Below are 19,476 nucleotides of genomic sequence, written 5' to 3'. Positions count from 1 at the left end.
GGCATGGTTAAAATCAGTAAGAGTCGGAACAGCTGCAAGCCTGGTGTTCAGGCTTTAGCCACAAGGCAGCCTTTATCAGCAAAAACCACCCCCCAAACTCCATAATAGAAAACATTTGTGCTTCCTGCCTGTGACCCAATTCCACGCACTGCAATTTTATTAGCTTGCTCTTGATAAAAAAGCCATCTCAAAGGCTTGCACTAGGCTGCTCTCTTGAGACAATGCTTCTCTCTTACAAGTGTTAAATGAAATTAGTGCTGGAGTGCCTGGCATTTGTCTAAGAGGAGAAGCAGCAGTTATACCAGAGCTGCCTCCGACTTAAATATGTTCTTATTCATTTAAATAAAAAAAGAATACTTCGTAGGCACAGCTCCTATGTTGTCAAATCATCACTGGGGAACATCAGCAAGTGTAAGGAAAAGGGCATTTGAATGATCTGCTTTGCTGGATAGGGGTAGGGGGGAAATCTTCATGGCTTTTAGTGGTCTTTTATTTGTATGGGCCGTAAAAATATACATAAAAATCTCAATCATGCACCCTGAGGCTTTGCAGAGTTTCATTTGAAGGGTGAATAGGTTTCAGGAAGGCAGTTGACTCCAAGACATCCCTGTTTCAACCTCCCCATGGTATTGCATGAATTAAACTCTGCAGAAGTGTATTTTAACCAGCATACCATTAGACTAGACTAAGCTTTATATATATATATATATACAGAGAGATGTGCATTCTGCAAATTATATATACATGGATTTTTATATATACCTGCATGCATACACACATATATTTTATTACTTAATCTTACCCAAAACTACATATGGAGACTTCCTGAAAATGACCCACATCTCCAAAACATCCTCCCAAATTATGTGTCAAAACAAGGCCAGACCTGCTCAGAAACCAATTTTTAACTGAAAAGCTGCTTTCTAATATTACCACCTGCTTGTGCACATCTTGTAGCAGTTTCCAAGCCCTGATGCACATATTGGAGGATTATTTTCACTGCAGCTATTCCTAGGGACAGCTGGCTGGTGCACAGTGCTGACAACACAACAAATGCTGTATCAACCCCTCCTCTGAATTCCTCTGCCTGTCTGGAGAAAATGCAGCAATATTTTGACCTCTCCGCCCCTGTTAAAATTCACATTCTGGCTGGCTTGAAAACAGATTGAATTTCAGATGCTGAATGCAAGTAAAGAGACTGTAAAGATGTTGTTGGGATTTTGCAGTTTCTGGATCCATCAGAGAAAGCGCCATGATGCGATGGCTTGGACGGCGAGGCACCAGAGGACATGGATGCACCAACACCTCTGCTCTGCAGCTCATCCTCACGTCCCAGCTTGCTCCACTGCATCATCCCCCACAATATCCACCACTGTTCTTGTTTCTCTCCATTGACACCATTTAGATACCAGCAAGCTGTCTCCCAACTTACCCAAGCCACCTCCGCAGCTGAATTCATGTCCTAAACAGTGGTGAGGATGGGACAGGACTGTGCCTGCAAATGTCTTCCTAGGCACCCTGGTGACGCAGGGCAGGTATTTGCTTTTAATTCACCTCTCTGCATCAAAGGCAAAGGCTTACCTGGAACTGGGCACTGATGCTGGGTGGCTTTTTCTTCTTATGGAGATGGAGGAGAGATTTGGTAATGCGGTCATGAAGCGTCAGATTGGTTAGGTGCTTGAGGGACTTCACGTCCAGCATGTGCTGTGGAAGAGAAAAACCTCTGTTCTTTATAAATAGAACTACATCTTATCACCATGCTATCTGCACTCTCTTCACACCCTCTGCAGGCCTTCCTAAGGTGACCACCCTACTTAATCTCAACAGGAACCACTGAGGGACAGCTTGAAATGTAGCTCTGCTCTATTTGGCTGGAGCCAGATCCCCCAAACCACATTCCTGCAGCTCCTCTGAGGACTGGCCAAGGGCATCTTTCACCACGGAAAATTTGGCTCTCCTACCCACTAAAGGCTGCAGACTATTTACTACTACTGAGCAGGTCATCCATTAACTGTTTCTGTGCCTCTCCAGGTACACCGTACACACAGAGAGGAGTAAAATCAAAGTTTGCTTCTCCTGGTCCGCCATTCCCAACCACTGCAGCAGCATCCGCAAGGACCACAACAAGTGTTATTGTGCTAGATACAACAGATCTCTTGGCATCTCTTAAAATACAGTAAATGTAGCCAAGACAGAGGGAAATCGAACATTAGAGAAGCCTGTTGTCTATCAGATACCTGCCCCCTCGCATAACCTACCCGCTTGTTATAGAGATTTAATTTCCAAATTTCACCAGCAAATACATACTCCTTCCCCGGAGGAGGAAAAAAGAAGCCAGAGAAAGTCCAAGCAAGGAGGATGTAAGCACTCATATAGTTCCCTCCCAGGGCTGAAATACTTTGATTTTACAGAAATTAAAGAGCTCTGAACAGAGCTGAGTTGACCAAGGTCTTTATGTAGACACAAGCGGTCTTCCTCACATCCATCGGCATCTCAGCATTGTACCTATAGTCTTACCCCAGGGACCAGCAAAGTGGAAAAGCTCCTTCTTGCTCACCTTTGGGAGACTGGGTTTGGCTTTGAAGTTCTTATTTCGCCTGGGGAGATAATAAATGGCTCCGGTTAATCCACATGTGTAATTGCAGAATGGCTAAGATTATGAAACAAGCCCTTCAAAAATCCCCTTTAGCAACTACTTCCTATAACCTGTACAGAAACTGGGCTGCTTCTGCATGCTGCAAACTAGTTTTACAAATTTAGTGGCAGAGGTTTGAGAGAAAGGTATCCAATTAAAGAGAATCGTTACATTGCAAATGATGGAGATGCAGGTAATTTGGATAGAGCAGCGGAGCGACGTCACAACATGACTGACCACCCTCGTGCTTTCTCATACCCTACATTAGTTCCAGCCACCCCAGCAGTGTTCTCTGAACTTATGCTGAGGCTGCAGCGTGAATCACCGACATCACTTTCCCACCTAATTTGTAACGGAAACTTTGGTATCACATTAAAAAAATGGGACTGCATTACATCACTGTCATATCTTGAGACTGGTCTGACCAGCAGATTCATTCCTTCTCTCTCTTCCCCGCGTCTGTTGTTACAAATGAACGATATGAGTTAAATAAATCAGACGTGTAAATCATATTGAGATCGCTTTGACCCAACCATGAAATGTCTCCGCGTCTACCTGACACCCTGATTATTTTTTATTCTGGCTATTTACATTCCTCTAACTACCCATGCTGCTCATTATGCTCCAGGAATAAAGCCAAAATCCCCTCCTTTTGCACTGACATGAGTATGCCGTGGGCCCTCTCCAGCAGCTTGCTGTTGGTCGCGTTGACGAATATCCCATCTTTGTCTAGGAAGGTGCCAGGGCTGGTGAGCCTGCTGTGCCGCATCCCCATCCGGCCGTTCCAGCCAACTGCGTAGGCATCGCTGCAACACCAAACACCGCACAGTGTTAGGAAGATATAAAAAAAAACTGGTTCTATGACAAAATAAAAAATAAGATCATAAAATAATAGATCGGTAAGAAAATGAGAGTTGCTGCTTTACTCTTTTCACCGTTCATTTGCTCCCATGTGAGGAGTTCTTGATGCCTGACACCACGTGAAGCAATCGGCTACTTAAGCACCTTCCAAAAATCAAATATTCATAAAGGGAACAAACTACCAGCAGGAGAATAACAGCTTCCAGCTCTCCCAGTCAGAAGGCTTGGGTCTGCAGATACCCTGGTGGTCTGAAGGATACGAGACTACGACCTCTACCATCAGCCTTGCCATCATTAATAGAGTCACTACTTTAGATGATGCTGGTGCTGACTGTCTTCTCTAATTCATGCAACCATTTCATTAGGAAAAGACAAAGCAAATATCACTTGCAATGTACTAATTGTTTGCCACAAACACAGGATGCCAGCCCTGGCTGAACTGATAGGGTGGCCCAGAATCACTCACTGGGACCTGATCACAAATCACATGCCCAGTTTGGTCCTCTCTGATGTGAAACAGCTGCTTTGGTCTCCTGAAACACTCACCTGGCTGCAGGACTGAAGGGGATGGCAAGAGGAACCAAAATCCTCCCTTGGAGGAATGGAAACAGGTACTCGACAAAACTTCACATCAGGGCAAATAATTTCCAGAGTTGAGGAGCCTTCTTGCGGTGTCTGGGGTTACGCAAAGTCTCTCCTGGGATGCACCCAACTGCAATATTTTTGATTTGATGGCACATTTTTGGTGTGTGGTTATATTTTAAATTCAAAATTCTCTATCAGCCTTGCAGAAACCATCATATGAAAGAAAGGTGATCTAAGAAAGGATGCGGGGTCTGCAATCCTCCCCAAGCTATCTCAGACGGGAGGAAAAGGAATAGGAGGCGAGTCCATGCAGCACCAGCGCTCTGGTCATGAGGATGCTGAAGGGCACGGTGGTTTAAATTGGGCCTCCAGCACCGGTCACTTGTGAGGTCTAGCAACAAGGCAGCCCTTTGCCTTAGAGTCTTGATATGGAGGAAGGGCAAATATCAATGGCCTCATGGAAAACTAAAAAATAAAGTGTGTAAAGTTGTTCATTCAGCCAGCTCAAAGCCTAGAGCCAGATCCTTGGCGCAATGTGACGCTGGAGTGCCAGTTGCCTTGCTGCCTCACTGCAGCACTTTTCAAATTCCTTCCTAGTCCCATTAAATCAGCATCTTGACATGTACCACTGTTAAAAGAAAGGATGAATCACAGCAAAATAAACCTCTAGCTGAGCACTCTGAGACCTGCTTTTTTTTAAGCAGCTTGTTTGATTCAAGGAAGGCCAGCGAGAAGCTTTAATATCCAGGTGATCTCTTCTGTCCACCTTCTTTCTCTTTACAGCTAAGGTCCCATCTATCAAAAACCTATTTGCAATGGGGGGGGAAAAATCACCAGTTGACGGGTACCACTAAACCTCAATGGCCACTTTCAGGATCTACAAGCCATCATTAATCCTGGCTGACCCCAATGCGCTCTCAGGCTTGAGACCGACTGTGGTTACATGGACGGTGAATGAGTCTAGAGAACAGAAAACCCTAGAAATTCCCATGTGGTTTTGAAAATGTTAAAAAAAAAAAAGAGACAAAATAACATCTTTGTTTGTTATGGACACTTTCAGATAGATCTGTGCACATGGTGACTGACACAGCTGTTTTGGTACTTGGGAGGTCAATCATCTCACGAAGCCCAGCCAGCTGTTTCATGACAGACTGATCAATGGCTGCTGTCCTGCATGCCGCGTAGACGGCAGTGCACATAAAACAGTTTAATCAATGAACATCAACTGGCAGGAAAACAGACAGCCCTAGCGATTTTGGTGAGCAGTGGCATGGCTTTCATTACTCGCTGGCTGGTGAAGGCACTTTGAGGCACTCTGGCTTCCCGACGCTCTGCTGAAGCCTGGTTTCCGCTCCCCAGCATGTGCAAACCACCCGTCCACTTTCTTCTGAGATCAGAGGAGAGTGCTTGGCTCTCCAAACCTTCTGCAGCGACTTCCTGCGTGATGTCATGCCGCAAATTTGCTTTCAGAAGCAAGCCCTGGGCTATCCTGTGGGTTGGATGTACAATCCAGACTTATCAGTGACCACATGATCATGAGACGGCTTTGAAAGCAAATTACTTTTTAATTTAGCTCTGTAAATCACTTGCTTGTCTATTTGCTGGAAAGCTGGTAAAGTAAATCTCTCTTCTATACATGTTACCTTCACCCGTCTATTTACCCCTTCTTGCTCGACAAGCACAATTTAACTGAAATACCAACTTTTATCAAGTGTGATATGACTCTTCAGATCAAAATCGTCTGCAACAAAAGGTATCAAAATCTCCCACCTACTCCAAAATCACAGGCTGAATTTTAGAGATCTTATGAGAGACATGGTTTGTTCTTTCAGAAGAAAGGGCACAGATTACATTTGGGGACCCATCACTGATGATGCCCAGGAGAAGCAAAGATCATGGACCGTGCTACGGAGGCACAACATCAGGAGGAACACAGGAGTTGGGACTGCTTCAAAGGACATTTTCTGCAAATATATCAGTAAAGGGAATAAACTGACTGTCCTGACCCTGTTGTTCGGACACAACCGCTGAGGACGATGGAAGGAAGACACAGTAGTTGCTGCCCTTGATCCTGGCTGATTAAGGCAACTTGTCTGCTGTGCTGGCTTGGGTTAAGCCAAATAAATAGACCTGACCACAGACTGAACTCCACAGTAAATAAATACATCCCCCTTGTTGCCTGGGACAGGAGGAGTCTCCCTGCCTTTACAACAGCCCCTCGCTGAGATAACTGAAATATTTTGGGCTATGAACACGCTGGCAGCTCAAGCTGCTGCACTAACGTGCCTCCAAAGCTGAAGCTAGACAGTCAGAAAGATCCCCATCCCACTTCACAGGGGGTCTTCACGCACCAACATCAGATTTGAAGGCTTGCTAGAGAAACTGCAGAACTTCTCTTATCTACACTTGAAGATCTCCACAGGGACAAAGTTTCATGTAATGTCACATTTGGGGAAACCTGCACAACCAGAGATGCTAGAAACAGTGAATGTCACCTCTGGAGACACCAACCTTCTCTGCCTCAAATGTTACCATGTACCTACTATCATCCTAACCCAACAGATAAGAGCTGTAGCAGCTATAGCATTAGGAGAAAGAAAAGGAGGGGTAGCAAACTGTGATGTGAGGACAACCAGGGTTGCATCACCTTCCCACAACAGGGTGAAATTGCTTGCACAAGCTGGACTTCTGCCCAAACTCTAGAAGTGGCACAAATTTATGAATTCAGTCCAACAATTTTATGGAAATTACATCCTCTCTGACCACTGAAAATAAGCCAACATGTAATGATAAATGAATATCCAGTTCTCCTTCAGCAGGCTGCCACCACCACTCTCAAAGGGAAGAAATTTAGCGCAAGAGGGATATTCTAGTCTTGATGGCACTCGGAGGGCACGTGGTGAACAAAGCCAGACAACAAAACCCACTTTTGTTCCCCTAGAAAAAAAAAAGGAACAATGTGTGTCTAATTTCTGTCTTGCTCATTTGGTAATAAAGCCAGTAAAAATGAGGTTTAATAATATATTTGGAGGATATTTTATTTTGTGTGGAAGGAAAGCCCACTGAGGTGCAAGGCCCATTACACGGGATTTGATGGACATGTTTCAGGAGACAGTCTCGGACTCCTCTCGACTTGTTCTAGACTTCTCATGAAACTCTGAGCAGACGTGAAGTTACACTCAGACGTCTGCAGCTCCAAGCTATCGTTTTAGGAGCTGAGGATGCTCCGATCATATGTTTCCCCAGCACACACACATCTGCTCAGAGGGAAGCAGAGAAGCACTGTAATCCTTTGGAGGTGGCATCTGGACAATCAGACTTTCTGGAGTCTGCAGAGGGATAGCACAAGAGTAGCTGGAGAAAAGGAGGAGGATCAGTGCCCAGATACCCCTTGGAAACGAAGACATTTTGTTTCACAAGCAACTTAACTCTGAAATGGATTTGGAAAACCTTTTGCAGAAGAGGTATAGATCTGCATCTCAAAGTGCAGACCTGACTCTGAAGCAAAAAGGTCTCATTTAGCAGCTGCTTGAATGGCCAGAACCTTCAAGGAAGTAGTAAAAAACAAAACTGCACATATAAACTGTAAAGTTTGAACCTATTTCCAGTTAGCATGCTTTTTACCTTAAAAATAAGCAAACATTTGACAGAGTACCATCTCAAACCTCATAATTTCCTGGATCCTCCACACTCAGTGGCACCTAGAGCCGTCATCACACCGCTTGCATGCAGTTCTGCACCCAAACAGAATCACAGAATGGTAGTGGTTGGAAGGGACCTCTGTGGGTCATCTAGTCCAACCCTCCTGCCGAAGCAGGGTCACCTACAGTAGGCTGTAGAGGACCTTGTCCAGGCAGGGCTTGAATATCTCCAGAGAAGGAGACTCCACAACCTCCCTGGGCAGCCTGTTCCAGGGCTCCGTCACCCTCAGAGTGAAGAAATTCTTCCTCATATTCAGACGGAACTTCCTGTGCTTCAGTTTGTGCCCATTGCCCCTTGTCCTGTCGCTGGGCACCACTGAAAAGAGCTTGGCCCCATCCTCCTGACACCCACCCTTCAGACATTTATAAGCATTTATTAGGTCCCCTCTCAGCCTTCTCTTCTTCAGGCTGAACAAGCCCAGCTCCCTCAGCCTTTCCTCACAGAGGAGATGTTCCAGTCCCCTCATCATCCTTGTAGCCCTCCACTGGACTCTCTCCAGTAGCTCTTCATCTTTCTTGAAATGGGACACATTACCTTCTTTTTCCTCCAGAAAAATCCTCAATAAATTTTTATTTTCTTGATATTGGCACATTCATTAATACTTTTTTTGCAAGCTTCTTACCACCTTGTATGCCATGCCACCTACAATTACTGCCTTTTGACATAGGAAAGTTGCTTTCCCTGTCTGCCATTTAGTCAGGTAAAGATATTTAGATATGATCACATAGCACAGAAAGAACAAAGAGAAGACAAAATCAATAAGCAAGCTGGGAAAAACATTAATATAGTCATTTATAACACCAGACAGTGCTCCCCCGTCCCAGATCTCCTTGTCATGCAAATGTATAAGCAAGAGACTTACCACTGGGTCCTCTCATTGATGGTATTGGCACCCTGGAGATCTGAGAGCGGTGTCCGTGGGCTCTTCCGAGTAATACCTAAAGCAGCACATGAAGAAGGATGTTTCTACCTGGCTCTTCACCAAAAGGCAATCAACACAGCCATACCTTAAGCACTGACTACAGCAAGGAGGAGCATACACGTGCCATGGCACATTCTGGGCATACAAGGGTGCCAAGGGTACCCATCGTCTACTAAGTTCTACCTCTCTGTCGCAGAGTCATCACCCTTATGAGTAATGTTGTTTGCTCAAGCCTACTAACTCCCCTCCCACACATGCACATTGTGTCAGGGACATGCTGTCCCAGCTAGTAAGCAAATGGGGTGAAGGAAGAGGTTGCTGTGACAGGGGTCGCCCATGTCCTGCATGTCCAAAATACTCCTAAGCTCTCTGCTGTGCACACGACAACTCAGTTGCTTGCACAGGCAAAACACCCAGACTTAAGTAGGGTGCTTGGAAAAATGGTCATTTATTCCTTTCACACTTCTTCCTGTCCTACACACATATAGACAGGGACATGTATAGCAACTAGTATCTTCAGCACGGGGAGGCTTCATCGCCTCTTGAACCTATACCCTTTGACAGGGGTAGTTTCAGTGTGATTTATATTTAATAAATAGCCAAGGAAGTTATCATGTATGGTTACTGAAGCAGACATTTCAAGCTGTTGTCTTCCCCAAAGTGGAAATGTTTTGTAACCAAGCATTTAGGAAGACTGAACACAATTTTTGTAGACAACAAAACACTTTTCAAGTCACTAAACTACAGATATTTAAACACCTGCTAAGCTTGAATTTGACATTAAAACAGCCGAGCAATTTTTTAACCGTCAAAATCGCTGCTGTAAGACAGGAAACATCGCAGCGCTCATCTGAACATGGGTAAAATGTATATTCCTTTACCCTGAGATTTCTGCGGTGGAAAAAAAATTGCAAAAAACCCATCTCTAGAAAGAAAGAATTCTAAACTATAGCTTGTAACAGAAAACGAAGAAGCAACAGCATATCCCCTCCTCCCCACATGTACCATTTTCCTATTTAATATAGCCCAGATGTTGAGCTAAAAGGTGTCCTAAGGATCCTTGCATTCTGCAGATGAACTCAAAAAAAATGTGCAGAGACCTGAGCCCGTCCTGCTGATCTGCCATTCCTCAGAGCCTGAAACGTCTAAGGAGAAGAGGAGTTCCTACCAAACCTCAACAAGTGACATCCCTTTAATGGGACACCTACTGTCCTCCTTTACCAGCTGAGATATTGTAACAGCTTGTCTTGAAGCCTCAACGTTGGGCAGGAGATGCCTGAAAAGGCTGATGGTCCACTTGGTTAAGTTACTGTATCTAACAGTGTCCAAATAACCTAGAAATCTGAGCAAAAGAAAACTCGGGAATGTGCTGCCACTGGTCATCTTTGATCCTGCCTGTGCTCCAAGGCAGACCAAATCACTCCTGCTGAGAAGGTTCTGCAATCTCCAACTCAGGAGATCTTTGGAAAGCAAGCCACATACTCTATCCAAGTGCCTAGCGTTCTAAACTCTTTTTAATCCCCCTTTTTTGCCATTTAAGCCATTTTTTATTACATTTCTTGTCCTAGGAGAGTTCTTCTACCTCCTTCAAGACTGCATTTCTGTGCCAAAAGTTGCTTGTTTAGAGCACAGAAATCCAATTGTAAAGGGGGGGGGGAAGAGAATAATCAGGAATCTGCTTAAAATACTGCATTAGTGTTTTCTGTAGCTAGTTTTGCACTAAGAAACCACCTAACGTCTAGCTGTGTCTATTTTTCATATAGTGTATATGCCTGGATACTTCCCATTAAGACACAGAAGGCTTCTCTAACCTGAAGCATTTAGTGAAAAATGGGCTTTCACTGGTATTTATAATTTTTTTAGTCCATGCCCTTCTTTCTGGAGCCAACTGTCCTCTTTCACTTCCTCACACTCCCCACCAAAGAAATACCTGAAAGAAAAAGCCCAAAACACCACCTAACCCAACAGGCCGGGCTGAAGTTATGAAGACAAGTTGTGTCAAAATATTACTGCATGTGCACCTTGCATTGCCCGGGAAAAGGGAACTTCTATTTCAGTCTTCCAGATAATAGCTGCATTAAAACCGCATCATAATTCTGCCAGCTTAGCACCTTCAGTGACTTTTTGATTAATAGAAGTTATGGTGTGCAAGCCAGGTTAAAGAGGATTGCTTCAGACATACAAAAAACCCCACCTTTTTTCTACATTGTGCCATCACCTGGCTCTTAAAAGCAGAAATACACACATGCCACAGCCAAATAAAAGTTGTCACCTTGATGTAGCTCCTTTTCTGGGAAATAGAGTGGAGTTTTTTAGAAATGAAAGGCAAAAAGGTTTTAGATTTAAGTCGATAAGTTGCACGCAGCATATAATATATATTGTGTAATATATAACATATATGTATAACATATAATATATATTGTATAAATTAATATGCTGCATGCAAGGAACAGTAGTGCGTGCGTAAACCACTCATTGCCTTCGCCCAGCTCAGATACAGACTGATCTGCTTTACATTTCATGAATAAAATTATTTTGATTTTTCAAGCACATTCCCCTTTTTTCAGCTGTAGTGTTTCAGAAAGACTGATTTGCCTAACAGGTCTTTGTCCTCATTGAGCAGAGCTTTGGATGATCCCCGTCTACTCCCTACTTATGAACATCAACCAGCAGAGCTTCGGTCTTGAACTGAGATGTCTAAAACCAGTGCTTTGTTCTTGAGGAAGACCATAACTCAACCGACAGACTCAAAAGACACCAGTGAAGCAGCTGAGATCCTAAGGGAAGGGCGATCAGTTGGCTACACAAGCTGAATACCAAGTGACCTAGAGGGGATCTCAATATATTCATCAAATCAATTAGTTTCTCTCTGTGCATAGCTGGAACTAACTGCACAATTCAAAACAAGCAGCTGACCTATTTGGCTCCTCTCTCAAGAATGTCATGGTTATAACCTCATCTGACTTCTAGGAAAAGCCGAGTCCCCGGGGCCAACCTCAGCCTGAGCGTCCTCACCTGTGGGGCCTGCAAACCCCCTAAATTCAGGACCCAGAAATTATACACGCTCCAACCCCGGTTTAGCCTGCCAAAGAAAAGCAGCCTGGGGAAGCAGGTTGCAGGAGCACACCCTGTGGGAAGACGTGAATGATTTCTGAGCGCAGAATACGACTGACTCGTTTGTCAGGTTGGACACTTTCGGCCAATTCACAAACTATGGCTATGTTACTCTGGGATCCACATGTTGGTTTTACCCTAAGAGAGACCAAACTGTGTGGACTAGGCTATGATCAGTGAGTTTTCAAAATGCTGAGCTCAGTATTGAGCTCAACTTCACTGCTTCACATTAAATTAAAGCTCTAAGTGTCTCTTGATTTGTATGAATTTCCCTCTTCACACCTAAGCAACTGCAAATTACCCCCCCCAACTTCCTGTATTGCTGAGCTAACCTACAATTTAAATGGATTAATTAATTGCAATTAAAATTACTGTATTGATAATCGCCTTCCTTTTCAATAGTTTCTTAGTAAGGTCACCTAGAACACCACCACTTAATAAAATCTAGTGCTGTCTTTGTCTTACTGCTTCATATTTCCTCGCAGCAATAATAGCAATGGTAAGAAATTGTATTGGAAAAATAATGTAGCCTAAATTAAGAATTTAAAACACCTCTGGCTCCTCCAAAATTACATGCTGCAGGAAGCATAGAAATCTGATACAAGGTTTCTAGCAGAAAAAGCATATTTGGGAAGACTTAACATGCAACTACTGTACTCACCGTGCTCAGCTCTGCAGAAAAATATGGGTGGTTTGCATTTACACCTAAGTTGCACGATGTTTAAGTTAGCAACTCGGGCTGAGGATTTGCCCCTGAAGACTGCATATAGCAGCGCTCTATCTCTGTGAGCTTTAATGTGCAACATGAAGGAAGAAAGTAACGGCAGGAAAATGATACATCTAAAGATACGAGCACAAAACATCTTTTTAATATATATATAAAAAAAGTAGCACAGGCAGAAGTGTCCATGTTGTCATGCAGGGTGAGTTTATTATGTGACAGAGGAGTGAGGAAGAAACGGAGACCAAGTGCATCTTTACTCAACTCATTCTGTAAAATAACATTGCCAAATGTTTTAGTTTTAAGTAAGCCCTCAGAGACAGTATTTTCACAAGCTAAAGTTATTTTCCAAGTCCAATGATACCCAAATAAAGTCAAACACCAGCTGTCTCGGCCACAAGCCTTGTACCAGGAACATTCCTACCAGAGTGCGGTGCTTTGAACTTGTTATCACACATGTGATAACAACAATAAAACACACGAAAAATGCCCCTAGCATCAGCACCCCGACTGAACGTCAGCGAGTAAACAGGGAACCCACCAACAAAATGATGCAATATCTCCAGAGATGTGGGTTTGCATTTAACTTTACTCTTCAAATTCTGTGTAATAATTTCCTGATGCGCCCACAATTGCTATAAGGCAGCCGGTTCCATCCTTGAAGGCTCCTTGGGCACTTTTTTTTTTTAACCCTTTCTACACTGAATGCACCTGGTTTCCATTTCTTGGCATGTGAGTGTTGTATCAGAGGGAAGGGCAGGTGATGGAGCCTTACTGTACTTCTCCTCCTTGCATCTCTGCAGGATCTCTAAGCTCCTCTGATGAACTGGGTGATGGAGAAAGCTAAAACTATCCACACTTTTCAAAACCGCACATGGCACTGCATCATCATGCCCTTGGGAAGCAAAATAAAAACAACAACAAAAAAAAAAAAAAAAATGGAGAGAAGAGAAAGATTATACCAGCAGAAATCAGGAGAAGGTAAAGAACAAGCCCGAGGGACGCAAGAGCTCGAGGGTTGCGTGTTTTTCATGCTCGACACAGTTTAACCTCGGTTTCCTCCAGACATAGCGCTGCAGGCACAGGAGTGATGGGCTGGACTGCATCCCAACCCCGCCTATAATCCTTACTAGCCAGAGCGTAATCACTTTATAATCGCTCTGAGATTATTTGGGCAAAATACAGATGATTAGAAAACCTTCACTTTTTTTAACTGCTTTTTAAAACCCTCCCGTGCCTCTGTCAGGTGTTATCGCCAATTCCCTGCATAGATGCTCCTGGACACTGACACCTCAAATTCTCATCTTGCATCCCAGTGCCATGCTTTGCTCAGATGTTGGCTATTAAAAGGAAAACCAGAAATAATTTGTACTAAACAAGGGTTCCGTATTCCTCAAGGGCAGAGGACACGGAGTCTGGAGTTAAGTAGGATGGGTTTGAGGTCAAAAGTTGGAAGAAACCATTGTTGCGTGGCCAAGAGGACTTCTGATGGCCCAGCTCTGACCACAGGATGGAGGAGAGGTTACACAGGCGACACTGTGCAAACAGGCAGCACCTCTCCATCACCATTTCAGTGGCCAAGTCAAGGGATACATCATGCTCCCGTTGAGGCATGATGAGGTCACCGAGGAGTTACCTTGTGTCAGCACATGTGGAAGCATTTCATACCAATGCATTAAATCATCAGAAAGGACCGATCTGAACTTTCCAGAGGAACACTGTCAAGGGGCGTCTTCCTTGCACTAGCACCACTTCATGCTGCTCAGTGAGACCTCAGAGACCAATGTTTTGGTTGCTATCACCTTTACTTGGCAAATACGGTTTTGTTTTGGTTTTTTCTTTTTTAATTCTTTCAGGGGGTGGGGAGGGTGTTGATTTTTTGGTGCCCAGCTTCAGGAATAAATCTGAAGAAGTCGACAGGATTGCTTTTGAGAAGGCATGATCGTGTAGGTGAGCTGCAACAGGCACTAACCCAAGGAGCAACTCTTGTTGGCCGAATGCAAATGCAGAGCTCATCGAGGGAGCGCACAACCCCAGAACCACAAACCCTTGGTCAGAGCAAGGATTTAGTTTTGTGTCCAGAAAAACCAAGATGAGAAAGCTGGGAGTCTCCACAGCCTCGTTTATACTAACAGCACCAGTTCTTCCACTAAGTGTTCTTTCCTAGAATTAGGGTTTTTTGCATAATAAATTCATACCAATTATATAGCAAAAAAAGTCAATGAATCAAATTTCTTTGCTAAAAAGCTTGCTAATGTTGCCTTTAATCATTGATAATGTTCCTTTAACCAAAGTTCATTAACAAATCTAGTTCAAATGTGTAGTTCTTTTGGACTATCTCAATCCTCCCTGATAAACTCACTAATAATAATACTAATAAAAATCAAATTATTGAAAAAGTCCACCCTTCAGCTAATTGCATCTTGCCACATCCCAGTGTGTTTCATCCAAGGAGGGCTGGCAGCACTGTGAGAAGTATCTCTCGGGCAGACAAGAAAGGTACCGAGAAAACCTGATGGTGACACTGCTTGGCTGCTCTTCACCTCCAGGTTAACGAGGACAACTGTGCAGCCACTAAAAGCTGCACTACAAGGGTATTAGGAGCACAGAAAGAGGACAGTCCCTAAAGCCAGCAAGAAAAAAATGCTGATTATCCTTACAGAAGCATCCATAGCATTGGTTGGCACTGCTGGCATGGAGAAGATAAACAAAAGGATGATGCAAAAAGAAAGCAGAGCAAAATTTTGCAGAGCTGCTTATACAATAAGCCGGAGATTTTTCACCAAAATCCCCGTTGGGTACTGCAAGCGTGACTTTGACAGGCCTTCAGACAGGTAAAAGCAAAGGAGATCCATCTGGGGTTAAGGCAAAAGAGTAAAAAGAGCCTTAAGTAAGAAAAAAAAAAAAAGCATGCTTCATATGTTGTCCTTCTCATTAATCACACCTGCCTGATGGATGGCGGGAGCAGCAGATGGGACCTCAGAAACCAAGAACGGGACAGCATGCCTTTTAAAAAATTATATACAAATATTAAGTGTGCACAGTTGCACGAATGTATGTGTGTGAAGTTATTCTCAGCTAATCTACCATAATTTTATCAAAAGCTCCAAAACCGTGGGCAGTAAGGCATCTGTCTGGAGCTTTTCTGCACTGTTTTGGGGAGCAGGAGGGATCACCATCATCCGGCAGCAGACACGCTCTCCTGCACCAGCCCACCCCACTGTCCAGCTACCAGCCAAGCCTTCTGCTCAGGTCCGTCTCTGCTACAGCCATCTGCTTTGTGGTGCTTTGGCAAAGACGGATGGGACAACTGAATGGAAGATGCGCTTGAGGTCTCACCAGCAAAAGCATGACGAAAACATTGCTACGGATCTCATCTGCCTAAGTGCTACCACTACCTGGGCAGAAGTCATGCTAGATGATGGGTATCTCTCCAAAGAGGGCAGAGCTGAATGTGAGTGGTCCCAGCTCCACCGTCGCTTGCAGGGCAAGCTTTCCCAATGGATAAGGTATACCTCAATATGGGAATTAGATTTAGGTAATCTTCTCCCACCAGTTCTGTGTATATAATGGTGAATTTCTCATGACTTTTTCTGAATTTAGGCTGAAGACACCCATAGAAATTCAGGGTATAAATTATCTGAGGACTGTTGGGGAGCTTAAGACAAACCTTATCCAGCTTTTTGAGAGATTTTAGCATTTTTTTCTTTCTTTTTGACTCAAGAAACAAAGGTTACAAAGCACAAAGCTATTTGAAAGCAGGCCAAAGGACACCAGACAGATAGAACAGTAGCAACATGTGCCAGAAAAGCTTTAGAAACTCAGCCATTACTGTGTTAGTTTTGGTATGGAATGAGAAGGCAATGCAAGAAGTGAGTCTCCCAGAATTGCCCGAAAGCCTCCTGGACTCTATCTTATACCTATCTATTGAGAGATTATATAGATATAAGCAAGTTAATGCCACAAAGTCAAGACTGAAAAGCAGAAAGCTAGCTAATGGTGACAGGAGCACGGCAGACACAATCAACCGCCAGAGACACTGAAAGTGAAGCAGGGCTTGAAATTGGTTCTTTCTCCCCGAGACTGAACATACTTTTTATCTCCTTGACAGCTCCCTTTAATTCAGTCTGTGCTTTACGGAAGATAAAAAGGTGATGCTAGGAAAACGCAAATACAGATTTCTGTAAAGCCAGCTCTTTCGAGTGACGTTTCTCCCAATGCCAAACGTTCTTGCCATCTACCTCTTGGCGTTTCGAAATGCCGCTGCCTGTAGATGCTGCCTTGACGTGCCAGATAGACCGAGGTTAATGAGAAACATCTCTTCTCTCATGTCACATCTGAGCAGTTCAAGAGGAAGAGCCTCAAGAGTTGAAAGCTGATTTTTGCCTCCTGCTCTTCTTGGGCTGCTATTATTCGCCCTGAACAAGAAAATTATTATTTCTGCTTGTACGGTTTCCGTATCTATGTTCTTCATCCCAAGCTCCTTGTCTCTCCTTGATGCACACCTCTCCGAGTAAAAAAAAAAATGCATGGGGCAGCTCTGTGCTTAATTTTAACTCAGCTGACATTTTCCCTGCTGAGGCTCTAATTTCATCATGAATTTCAAGCCCTCTTGTGCCCAGAAATTAGTAGTAATAGCTTGTACCCGTCTTCCCGAAATTGCTTTATGCAGAGAAATGGTCTAAAAGCACAGCCAGACATGGCATGCCACAGCATGATGATGCACCATTACTTTCCTTTAATTTAATGCCCCCGTGTTCGGCATGAGGTGGTTCTAGATGACTGCAAAGCAATGAATTTTGCTAGACAAGAGAGACACTCTCTTGCAGCTTAAAGGGTGAACAGCTTGAAAAAATTATAGAGAAGAATTATTTCCTTTTTTTTTCCCAGAGGTAACTAACAGTTAAAAAACTCTTAGCAAATATAATTTGCCATATCTGCTGAAGAATTTTTATGTCTCTACTCAAATGATACAGCATTCCCTATGCATGCATCCTACAGAAAGGAGAAGTTAAAGCAGCAGTAAAATGAAAATCTTTTCTTTTGATGTGCTAAAACCCTACCACAAATATACCTTAAATGTCACTTTTGGATAGCAAAAATCTATACGCTATCTTCATCAGGTTTTTAATAGGTCAATAACTCCTAATAAGCCAGACAGGCTACTTAAAATCCTGTAGTAATACATTAGATCTATGCTGCTGGTGAAAAAGAGGCACTAGGATTAGGAGATCAGCACACGTACCAGTCTTCTTCTCCACATATCGTTTTCCAGCCTCCCTAAAAGTAACCATTGCCCTGAAAAAGGCCCGCAGGACTGCCCAGCGGAACACGGCCACTGGGTCGATCCCAATCATCCCACAGATAAAGGCGTTTTTGCTGCTTCGCAAGAGAGCGACAATGTCCGGGCGCATATGATCTGTGTTTTTCTCACGGAAATCCTAGGGAAGGAGAAAAAGGAGGGGGAGAAAAGAGGAAAGTAAACAATATCTACAAGATACGCCAGGTAAGATATGCCAGGCTGTCCCTGGGACATCACAACTATTGAATCCTATCCACCTTTTCTGCCCCTAAATTAGACACCTCTTTACGTTCAGAAGATCAATGTTTTATCCCAAAGCACTGCTCTCTCAAGCATCTCCAAGCTGGTGCTTAAGTTTGTCATGGGCATTTGTTGCATCAGAAACACAATTACAGATTTGCAGTGATAGATCCCGCGGCTGTTTCTCATACAGGCTCACCAGAACTGCTTCTGCTAATAATTGGCATGAATAGAAATAGGGTCAACTCTGAAATCATTTGCAGCGGATTTTAAAAAGTACCTGCACCAGTGAGATGCTGAGACCTACGCTCATGTAACCTGTATTAAACAAATAGCTAAATGATGAAAAAAACATTGGGTTTTCTACACAAACCAAGCCCAGAAAGACTTCCAAATACCCAGTTTCAAGCCATCACTGGGACGTAGCATTAACCTCAGTGGACAGCCTTAAATTATCGCGCAAAATGCCAACAAGCAGAGCTTGCAATATGGAGAACAGGAAGACACAATCCCCACCGCCTTCTCATTTCAGCCAGGTTTTTCACCAAACGCTTCTCTCCTGACCCTTGCATCTCTTGTCTAGCCAAATTCTCTCCAAAACGTCTCTGTGGAGCCTTTGGAGCTCCCCTTCCCCATGACAGCTAGATAATTTCAGTGAAAACAACTGCTGGCGAACAGCTGGGTGACAGACCTTCACTCCATACTTCACTTTGCCCGCGTAGTGTTTGATGATGAAAGCCGGCTCCATGACTGCTGGAAATTCAATGTAGGAGTTCCCTTCGTGTTGACGCTTCAACTTGTCCAGCAGCGTCTGGTTTGTGGCTTGAGGAAAACTGAGTGGAAAGAATCAAAAAGAATACAGCCGTAAATCAAACAAAAAAGCTTTTACACTTCTTTCTTGACCACAAATAGGAAAATAGACATATTCTGAGCTTCCACTTCTGTGCCTGCAGATACTAAGCGAATGCTATTTCGTATGCTCTCATGTGGTTATACACAAATACCAGGTATATCTGTCATCCAAAGAACTCTCTACTGATTTAGTAACGGTCTGAAATCAGTTATAACTGCACAAATAGGTGTATTTTTATTGTGGCATACTGTATGCCTATAGAAATTAGTCAAGGTAGCTGCATTTATCTGAAACCTCATGTTTCTGTCGACAGTTTTGAGGCTGAGACTGCTCCTACACCTAGGAAATACCACGCTGTTTTAGCTACGAATCTCACCTCAGTTTCAGGAGTTACTTGAGTGATCCTGGCACAGGGGAGGGGAAGAAAAAGGACAGACCTTAAGCAAAACCTCTTGGCAAAAGCACGTCAATCCTCCATTCTCAAACTCCATGTAAATCTGCAACTGGGCGATATATTTCACAACTTTACCTAATTTAAGCT

At 43.7% G+C, this 19,476-nt stretch overlaps 1 protein-coding gene across 8 annotated transcripts in view; it reads right to left on the bottom strand.

Annotated features, from left to right (window-relative positions):
* Positions 1-19,476, bottom strand: part of MYO9A (myosin IXA) — a 192,851-nt gene that overhangs the window by 33,014 nt on the left and 140,361 nt on the right. For 6 of the 8 annotated variants that reach the window (XM_075432172.1, XM_075432164.1, XM_075432167.1 and 3 more), the window contains 7 exons: positions 18,774-18,915; positions 17,786-17,981; positions 13,316-13,435; positions 8,646-8,721; positions 3,298-3,441; positions 2,558-2,597; positions 1,582-1,704 (listed from right to left, as the gene is read on the bottom strand). In XM_075432172.1, the coding sequence (XP_075288287.1) occupies positions 1,582-1,704; positions 2,558-2,597; positions 3,298-3,441; positions 8,646-8,721; positions 13,316-13,435; positions 17,786-17,981; positions 18,774-18,915 (841 nt within the window). The remainder of the gene's footprint in view (positions 1-1,581; positions 1,705-2,557; positions 2,598-3,297; positions 3,442-8,645; positions 8,722-13,315; positions 13,436-17,785; positions 17,982-18,773; positions 18,916-19,476) is intronic. The other 2 variants (XM_075432169.1, XM_075432170.1) reach the window with 1 other exon arrangement.

The sequence above is a fragment of the Opisthocomus hoazin genome, chromosome 10 (genome assembly GCF_030867145.1).
Source record: "Opisthocomus hoazin isolate bOpiHoa1 chromosome 10, bOpiHoa1.hap1, whole genome shotgun sequence".
NCBI classification, from domain to species: Eukaryota; Metazoa; Chordata; class Aves; order Opisthocomiformes; family Opisthocomidae; genus Opisthocomus; species Opisthocomus hoazin.
Note: the sequence above shows the minus strand (reverse complement) of the source record. Positions and strands in the feature narration are given on the sequence as shown.